At 42.5% G+C, this 9,545-nt stretch overlaps 1 protein-coding gene across 1 annotated transcript; it reads left to right on the top strand.

Moving 5' to 3' along the window:
- Positions 1 to 492: 492 nt before the first annotated feature.
- gar1 (GAR1 homolog, ribonucleoprotein) lies at positions 493 to 8,575 on the top strand. Its single transcript, XM_072663660.1, has 7 exons — positions 493 to 630; positions 3,638 to 3,852; positions 3,978 to 4,132; positions 5,112 to 5,171; positions 5,307 to 5,421; positions 7,052 to 7,189; positions 8,104 to 8,575. Exons 2-7 carry the CDS (start codon positions 3,654 to 3,656, stop codon positions 8,112 to 8,114), a joined length of 678 nt encoding a protein of 225 aa, XP_072519761.1. The 5' UTR covers positions 493 to 630; positions 3,638 to 3,653; the 3' UTR covers positions 8,115 to 8,575.
- Positions 8,576 to 9,545: the final 970 nt, after the last annotated feature.

Genomic DNA, 9,545 nt, shown 5'->3' with positions numbered 1-9,545 from the left:
CAAAGTGTCTCAGATTCTTACGCTTGTCCACTTTTCCTGCTTCATCACCTACAAGAACTGACCGTTCACTCACTGCTTACTTATATGTAGATCCACCCCTCGACAGATGGAGCCGCTGTAGATGAAGATAATGTTCACAGATCAGCGGTGCTAATGTTATGGCTGATCGGTGTGTTTACTCATGTTTATTAACTACTGAATTCTACAGCATGTATATATTAATGATCTCTTTGCCTCTTTATTATATTTACATAAGTTATAAACATGTACATATTTATTATTCTCTTTTTGTTTTACTCTTTTTAATAGTTTTTATTCTTACACAAACGGCTGTAGCTGTAAAAACTTCATATTTTATTAATAAACTTCATATATTAATAAAGTATTCCTGACTCTGAAATGAAGGCGTCTTTGGCGCCCCCTGTCGGCCACCGCTGAACTCTGCAGCTTTTTTTCTATGTTTACGACACTCTGGGTTCCTTTGAGGCAGCGGCGGTTCCCACGTGCGTGTCCGGACGGAGCAGCGCGGAGAGTTTAGATCGGATTTTATAGAAATTTCACTTTAATTTTTACACGAATTCTAATATTTTACGCGTCTCTGCGCTTCGGTTGGATTCTCTCCGGCTTCGGGTGAGTTTCGCAGCGTTTAATCGCGAGGCTTTGCTGGAAAACGCGGTAAGGCTGGACGGCTGAAGCTCCTCTGTTTATCTGCAGTCTTTGCTGAAGCGGCTGTTCTGTAGGTTAAACCCGGACTTCAGCCGGTTTATCTGCAGTGTTTCATAGTTAAATCTGAGATTCATCCGTGTGAACAGCGGCGTGTTGAGCGCCGGTCTGATCGGGGCTGTAGGTGTTGCGCTGTGATCCGAATCCGGCAGATTCTGCACCCTTTGCTTTCCTGCCACGCGCTCCTCGCGGTTCGTCGAGTTTTATCACTTTTATTAAACTTCTACATTTTTATTAGTGCTTTTATTGAAGTGTTCTATTAAAATGTATTATTATACGTTTTTATTATATGTATTTTTTTTATTTATTTTTTAAATATAATAAGTTTAACAATTATTGATTATTTAACAGACGTTTATTAAACGTCTATTAAAAGTGCGCTTTATACGTAGATAGTATTGACTAGAAAGTCGTGTATTAGCTGTTCAAATGCTCTGACAAACGTGGAGGTTTTAAATCAGGCGATGTCTACAGCCAGCTGCCGTAAGGGGTCCTTAAGGCGCAGGATGTGGTAGAGTACACAATTCGGTACAACACCAAGCTACACGCCTGCAGCCGTTCAGACCCTCGTAGCGTGAGTGTTGGCTACAGTCGTGTGGTCAGGAGTGAGTGTGAGAAGGGGCATGGAGTCCTCATCACCAGCAGTCCGGCCAGTCCAGTCCAGACCAGTCCAGAACCAGAGCACGTGTCTTCTGGGTTTTAAACAGTTCAATAGCTCCTTTTATCTTCTCTGGTCTAAGTACATATCATATGAGATTAATAATTGTATTAAATTAATAACCAGTCTGTGCACAAGCTTCATTTAGGAGAGCTTTTAGAGCAAATGCCTTCACATCTGGACCTGCGCTGACCCAGGTTCTGGTCATGGGTGTTGTAAGATTTGGTAGGTATCAGTTACAGCTCGCTTCCGGTGATCCCAGGACCAGAATCCAGGACCAGAAACTGGGTTCAGAGTAGAGCTGGTCGATATGGAGGGGGAAAATGAACATCACGATATTTAACAGAGTTTTTTTTTTTTTATTATCTTCATCACAATATTTCGTCAGTTCTGACCCAGTCATCTATGTAGAACATCACAGTTCGGTTCTTCAAATCAAATCAAATTTTATTTGTCACATACAGTCATACACATTATAACTTGCAGTGAAATGCTTTTTTGACAGTCTGCCCACATCAAGCTATACAATAAAAATCTACATTTAAACTTAACTAAACCTTAACTTAATGAAGTAAAGTGCAAAAGAAAAATAAAATAAAAATGAAGAAAATAAAAATAGAATAAGTTACATTTAAGTTAAAGAATAGAATATAAAAATGAAAATATAGAAATAAGCAAAAAAAAAGTACAGAATACAAATATATAAATATATATACAGAGATGAAATAGTGCATGTCTGTGTGTGTGTGTGTGTGTGTGTGTATATATATACATACATATACATATGTACATATTTATCTTGTCAAAGTGTCTCAGGTCCTTACGCTTGTCCACTTTTCCTGCTTTATCACCTTCTTCATCACCTGCAAGAACTGACCGTTCACTCACTGCCTAATATGTAGATCCACCCCTCGGCAGATGGAGCCGCTGTAGATGAAGATAATGTTCAGAGATGGGTGGTACTAATGTTATGGCTGATCAGTGTGCACCAACTGCGTAAAATTAAAAACAAAAAACCTGCCATCCAAATACTCTCAAAACATGCTTCACTCACAAATATTTATTATATATATATATATATATATATATATATATATACGACTGATTCCACTCATTTATATTAAACGTGCAGATAGTAATATAAAATCAGTGCTCTTATAGTGTGTTTTACGACAACACAGTTTAGTACGATGCGATAAATTATTGTCGTATTGCCCAGCTGTAGTTCAGAGTGAAGCTTTGAAGATTTCTCTGTTTTAGAGGCTTAAAAATACATTTACATTTACGGCATTTATCTGACGCTCTTATCCAGAGCGACTTACAGGGTTACTCGTATTACAGAGGAGGACCAATGCAGTGTTAGGAGTCTTGCCCAAGGACTCTTATTGGTGTAGTGCAGCATAGCCGCCCAGACCGGGAATCGAACCCTGGTCTCCCACATGGTGTTGTTGTAACGCAGTGGTAGGTGGTGGTGTTATCTGTTGCGCCACACCAACCATACAATACTTTAAAATGAAGCCTGATAATAACTGTGCAGTAGCAGTGTAGTGATGATCATAATAGTAACAGGTTTTGTAACACACATCCTCTCAAAATTCAGAATTTAGCAGTTTTCTGATTATTATATAAGTTATTATTACATAAACAGCATATTCTGATGTCTCAGATCGGAGCAAGGTCTAAAAAATAAAAAAAAATAAAAAATATCAGATAAATGGAGCTAGATTATAGGATTTCTCAGCGTATGTGGGCTCTGAAGGGTGGGTGGGGGGGGTATTGTTTGATTTCTCAGCGTCCGCATGTATGAAAAATGCCGTGGTTCTGGAAACAAGCGAGCAGGGTTTACCACAGCTTTTGAAACAAGGCTGAAACCAATAACATGATAAAATAATAAAGGATTTCAATATTTTCCGTCTTCTAAAGGATGGTTTACGTTTGCAGCATTTATCTGAGGCTCTTATCCAGAGCGACTTGCAAGGTTACCCCTATTACAGAGGAGGTCAGTGTAGTGTTAGGAGTCTTACCCAAGGACCCTTATTGGTGTAGAGCAGCACAGTCACCCAGACCGAGAATCGAACCCCAGTCTCCCACATGGTGTGGTAGCTCACTGGCAGGTAGTGCTGTAAGCCACGGCTTTAGGCTGCAAACCCTTAATGTATTCGTACTGTTTCCATGCGTGGTCAGCGGGTCGAGGGATGGTCGGCCCTGGTCTTGCAGGAAATTCACCGGAATTATTTTCTTTTGCTCTGTTTGCAGGTTTGAACCCCTAAATATGTCTTTCCGTGGAGGCGGTGGTCGAGGAGGTCGAGGTGGCGGCTTTGGGAGAGGAGGAGGAGGTGGCAGAGGAGGAGGAGGTGGTGGAGGTGGAGGCTGGAGAGGAGGAGGTGGTGGTAGAGGAGGTGGTCGAGGCGGAGGCAGAGGTGGCTTCAACAACAGATATCAAGACTTTGGTCCTCCGGAGCACGTTGTCGGTAAATACGACGACGACGACGATGATGATGATGATGATGATGAACCTGGTTACGGTGAATCTGCAGGGTCATACAGGGGGAGCGACTGCAGCTGAGGTTTACTGTGTGTGTCTTGTCGCCTACAGCACTGGGAGAGTTCATGCACCCCTGTGAGGATGACATTGTTTGTAAGTGTGTGGCCGAGGACAACAAGGTGCCCTTTTTCAACGCCCCGGTGTACTTGGAGAACAAGGAGCAGGTCGGGAAGGTGGACGAGATCTTCGGCCAGCTCCGAGATTTTGTATCCTTGATCGTTCCGACAGTCTGAACGGATCAGAGGTTGGATGAAGAGTCCCCCTCTGTGTTGGATTTGCCTGCGTATTGTGAATATGATCACTGCAGGGTGTGTTTAGGAGATCGGCGTGTTTTATTAATTTTCTGAACTTATAATAGAGTATTTCTGTACATATTTTTTTCCTTTTCCTGCTTCTAATCGATACATTCAGTTTTTTTTTGTTGTTTTTTTTCGTTTCTCCCCAAATTTCGTTTAGGTATCCACTCCACAGGACATAATAGCCACATAAATTAAGGGTATATTATAAGAGATATTGTGATTGTTATATATATATATATATATATATATATATATATATATATATATATATATATATATATAAAATAAAGAAAAGAACACCACTAATAATAAAATAAATTAATTGTATTAATAAATCCCTGGCTGCGCTCCATCGCTTTATAAATATACATTTTTGGAGTCTTAATGAGACTTATTGAAGTTATTTGCACCATTTGGTAAACATGTGACTGAATTAGTCATTAAGTTTACGTCTGTGTTTTACAGAATAGTAGTTTTTAAGAATCTCTCGAACTATGTAAAACAATTGCCCATAATCAATATTTCTTAAGATGAAGTTCTAAATGTCCATTTTTTTAATGAAATTTCAATGATTTGCCCAGCCCTACCTCACCCAGAGCTGCTGAATTCCTTACCGTGCAAATATGATCCGATTGGCTAAATTGGAGGCATATCGGCCGGCCCCATTATACCAATATGTAGCCAATCAGTTTTTTCCGTCTCTAGTTCAAGTCTTGATTGATTACATCAAGGAAATTTTATTTAGGACATTCTTTAGTGCTTTCTCTAGAACCTCACTGTGATCCTCACTCATGACTTCTTCATGATCCTGAACCCGGTCCTTTTTTTTCATCCTGAGCGTTACTGAGCGTTTCTCTGTGTAATTACTCCTTAATTACTGCTGCAGTACTTTTCAGTCAAGCTCTCTGAAAACATGAAGGCGTCCTCGTTCAAGAAATTACAGAAGGTTGGTGCTTTTGAGTGTTTGTGATCTGGGACTTCTTGTACATTGTAACCAGTGATCTGGCTGCGGGTTGTGATCTGGCTGCTGCTGGTTCTGCTGTCCTCATTTGAATTCCCCTGTCTTTGCTTTGGGCTGCAGTTTTACGTCGATCCCATGAAGCTGTTGCCGCTCCAGAGGTTCCTCCCTAGACCCCCGGGTGAGAAGGGTCCGCCTCGGGGAGGTAGAGGAGGTGGCAGAGGGGGCGGACGAGGAGGTAAGACTCCTGATGTGTGCTCGAGAGACCACGCTGTTTCCGGATTTGGGAATGTTTCGGATTTAAACCACCTCTTTGTTTCTGCACCCATTGTCCAGTCTCCGCTCCACAGGTCCAGACTGTCCATCAGCCTCCTCTCACCCTTTTTTCACCACATTTATTTTTAGTGGTCAGGACCCCACAGGACTGACCACCACAGAGCAGACTGTAGTATTTGGGTGGTGGGTCATTATTCTCAGCACTGCAGTGACACTGACTGACATGGTGGCGGCGGCGGCGAGTGTGTGTGTGTTAGTAGTGTGTGTTGCGCTGGTGGTACGAGAGTATGATCAGACGCAGCAGTGCTGCTGGACTGAGAATAGTGAATAGTGTCTAATGACCACTGATTAAGGACTCGAGGATGACCAACACAGACTGTGCAGCAGCAGATACAGAGAGCTTCCGTCTCCGACTTAACATCTACAAGCTGGACCAGCTAGGTAGGAGGAGTGTCCAAGACACTAGAGTGGACAGTGAGTGGACAGAGACACTACACCAACACTCCTCTCATACCACCAGCGCAACACACACACTCGCAGCCACCATGTCAGTCAGGGTCATTGCAGTGCTGAGAATGCTGACCCACCACCCAAATACCACCGTCTGCTCTGTGGTGGTCAGTCCTGGGAGTCCTGAGCATTGAAGAACAAACAGGATGAAAGGAGGAGGCTGATAACAGAGTCTGCAGAGAAACAGATGGGCACCGTGTGGACTTGCAGAACTACACACTGCTCCTGTATGGACAGTGAGTGTAGAAACAAGGAGGTGGTTTTAATGAAGTGGCTGGTTGGTGTGTATAATTAGGAATGAGATGCTGGTCAAAATTCCCATTATGATAGTCGGGCGTACTGTAATGTTGATATGTGAGAGGCTATGTCTTGGTATTGGAAATGCAAGTTGTCCAAACGCTTTGGGCTTATTCGGTGCTCACTGTGTATTACACACTTGCCAGAGCAAAGATGGACCAAGTGCTGAGTTTCGCCTTTCAGAAACCTCAGTTCCACCGGTTCAGTGACATTGCCATATCAGTTTAGCCCAGTTTTTGAAATATCTAGCATAGAATGTGTTTATAAAATATGCCATATGAATTCTAATGCATTTTAATATAATACATACTTGTACATGCCCAAATGTTTGTGGACACCCCTTCTAATTAATGCATTCGGCTATGTTAAGCTGCACCCATTGCTCATGCAGCTTGTCTAGTCCCTGTAGAGAAGTACTGCCAATAGAATTGGAGCAGATAAACATCATACCCCTATTGGCACCATGCTGCCTAATAATGCCAGGCATGGGCTATAGAGGGGTGTAAAGCCCATCCAGTACTTTTGGAATGAGTTGGGCATGAGGTGGGGTGGTTGTTACCCAATATCTTACTTCACTTACACCTTTGTGGCTGAAGGCAATCAAATCCTCACAGCAGTGCTCCTCCTCCTTCTTGCTTCCAACAAAAGCAAGATCAACTCTTTTTAATTCCCTTGATTTCAGAAGAAGCAATGACTGAGCATGTGTCCCAATACTTTTGTCCATAGTGTATCTGATGCGTACATTTGTACATATGAAGGGTTACAAATGAGTCATATTCTTGCAGGTGGTTTCCGTGGGGGAAGAGGTGGAGGTGGTCGTGGAGGTGGATTTGGTGGAGGATTTGGTGGAGGATTTGGAGGTGGTAGAGGAGGAGGTGGGTTCAGAGGGGGACGAGGAGGCGGAGGTGGCCGTGGATTCAGAGGTGAGTTACATTTGTCGTATTTCAGTGAATTGATGGGAAAACTGAGGGCCTGGTTGACTTTACAGTGGAGCTGCTGTGAGGAAGGAGAAATGATGACTCCCGGGCGCACTGCACACATTCTCATTTCCCGGCTCTATCTCGCCTCATTCAGCTCGTGAAGGATGTGATTATTACCTGACGAGTTCAATCAAGTGGGAGCGGCGATAACGCAAACGTGTGCAGAGCATATTGAGGGCTTTCTGTAATGAGTCCGACAATAAATGTGTGCTCTGCAGTTCAGCAGTGTGGGTTTGCAGTGCACACGCTAGCACAATAGATTTTTATGAAATGAAACATTTGTCATCTGCAAGTTCTGACAGCAGTCGTGATAAATTCATTCCTATTATTTGAATCTCCTCTTGGTGGCGTAAAGGAGCACAGTTTTGAACCAAATCAGCAGTTCACAGTGAGAGCTAGCCAGTCTAGAGTACAGCTTTCAAACATGGTGGAGGTAGTTTCATCAGTGACTCACAGTGAGAGCTAGCCAGTCTAGAGTACAGCTTTCAAACATGGTGGAGGTAGTTTCATCAGTGACTCACAGTGAGAGCTAGCCAGGCTAAAGTACAGTCTTTAAACATGGTGGAGGTAGTTTCATCAGTGACTCACAGTGAGAGCTAGCCAGTCTAGAGTACAGCTTTCAAACATGGTGGAGGTAGTTTCATCAGTGATTCACAGTGAGAGCTAGCCAGGCTAATCTACAGCCTCCAAATATAGTGGAGACAGAATTGGACCAATCGGAACAGAGAATATTTACATACCCACAGTAATAAAGCTTGAATTTCATATTTTTTAATAAACGTTTTTTAATGAATTAATGAATTGGTGTTGAAGCCGTTGGTAAACACAACCTCATGAGTTTCCTCCTCTCTGCACAGGTGGAAGATGATGGTGACTGGAGCAGTTTCTTGGATCGTCCTCAGAGGAAGCTTCCATGGATGAAGCTGGAGAGAAGCAGCTGATGGAGGCCGGTTCAGTTTTCAGGCTGAATTAATTGGTGCCTCGTTTTCCCACAGCTTTTTTTATATACCTGATGTGTATTTTTGAGGGGGGGGGGGTATTATTTCATATTGGGCATATGTTTAGGTATCCGTGATTCTAGAGTTTCTGTATGTTTTGCATTTGCTGGAGGTTAGACGGGCGTTCGCAGCGTCGGACCTCTTTCATGTGTATGAGAACTATCTGACGTGAAGTGCTCGGAGCCCCGGGGCTGTTTTGTTGATGTGGTAAATGGATGGATACCATTTGGGCTATGACTGTTATACTGAGTCACTCGGGGACGTCACATTCTTTACCACAAGGACTGTGCAACAGCTGTACCGCCATGCTAATGCTGAATAAAATCTATGATGTTTGTACAGATTTTCTTTGTATGTCCTTTTATTTATTTATTTATTTTATTTATTTATTTAGAAAATGTCTTTTAAACAAGTGGCTGCTGGTATAATTTTAGGCCAGCTCTTAATCCTCAAACCAGCTCTTTGTCTCCATCTAGTGTAGAGCAGGGAAATGCCCCGTGAGCAGTCATTTAGCCTTCAGTTGGTGTGTTCAGTGTGTGTGTATGGTATGAGGATCAGGTCTGAGTGATGTGCTGTTACCAAGCCACTTCAGTGCAGTCCCATTTGGTGCACCTGCAGCCCCCCTAAAAGTTTGGGCATCCTGCAAGGTTCAGAATGAATTAAATAAGTAATGGTAATATCTGTCCATCCCAATGCAGAACAGCTGGAGAGGTGATCTATTCATGAAATAGCCTTTGTTCCTGCATATCTTATTGAGCATTAAATATGACATCATATAGTGAATATTGTATGTAATCAGGAATTGGCTTTTATATGAATAATAAAATGCTGAGGTTGCCCTTCACATTTTGACAATCACGGCTCTGTTGAAACTGATTAACCTGGTGGTTCTGCTCTACAGCAGCTCTACTGCTTGTGTATATCCGGATTGGTTTAGGCCTAGTCTCCCTGAGGCTGCTTAAGGCCCCTGGACACTGGCCACAGTGGCCCGATCAAATAGCTAGATAGCCATACTCACCACTTTATTAATCCCAGTGGGAAATCAATGTGTTATAGCAGTATAAGGACAGTGAGGGTAGCAAATACACAGAGCAGATAATAATTAAAAGCAGAGAGATCTACAGAAATAGTATTATTAATAATATTATTAATAATAATTAAATGCAGGGAGTGGTAATGCATGCTATGCCAATTACAAGAATTGTGAGGTACATAACCCTGCATAAGCAAAGTGAAGGTGCGTAGTGATATGAGCCAAAAGTATATGTCCAAAAGTTTGCAGACACCTGCTCCTCCAGAGT

Source organism: Salminus brasiliensis, chromosome 19 (genome assembly GCF_030463535.1).
Source record: "Salminus brasiliensis chromosome 19, fSalBra1.hap2, whole genome shotgun sequence".
Lineage (NCBI taxonomy): Eukaryota > Metazoa > Chordata > Actinopteri > Characiformes > Bryconidae > Salminus > Salminus brasiliensis.
Note: the sequence above shows the minus strand (reverse complement) of the source record. Positions and strands in the feature narration are given on the sequence as shown.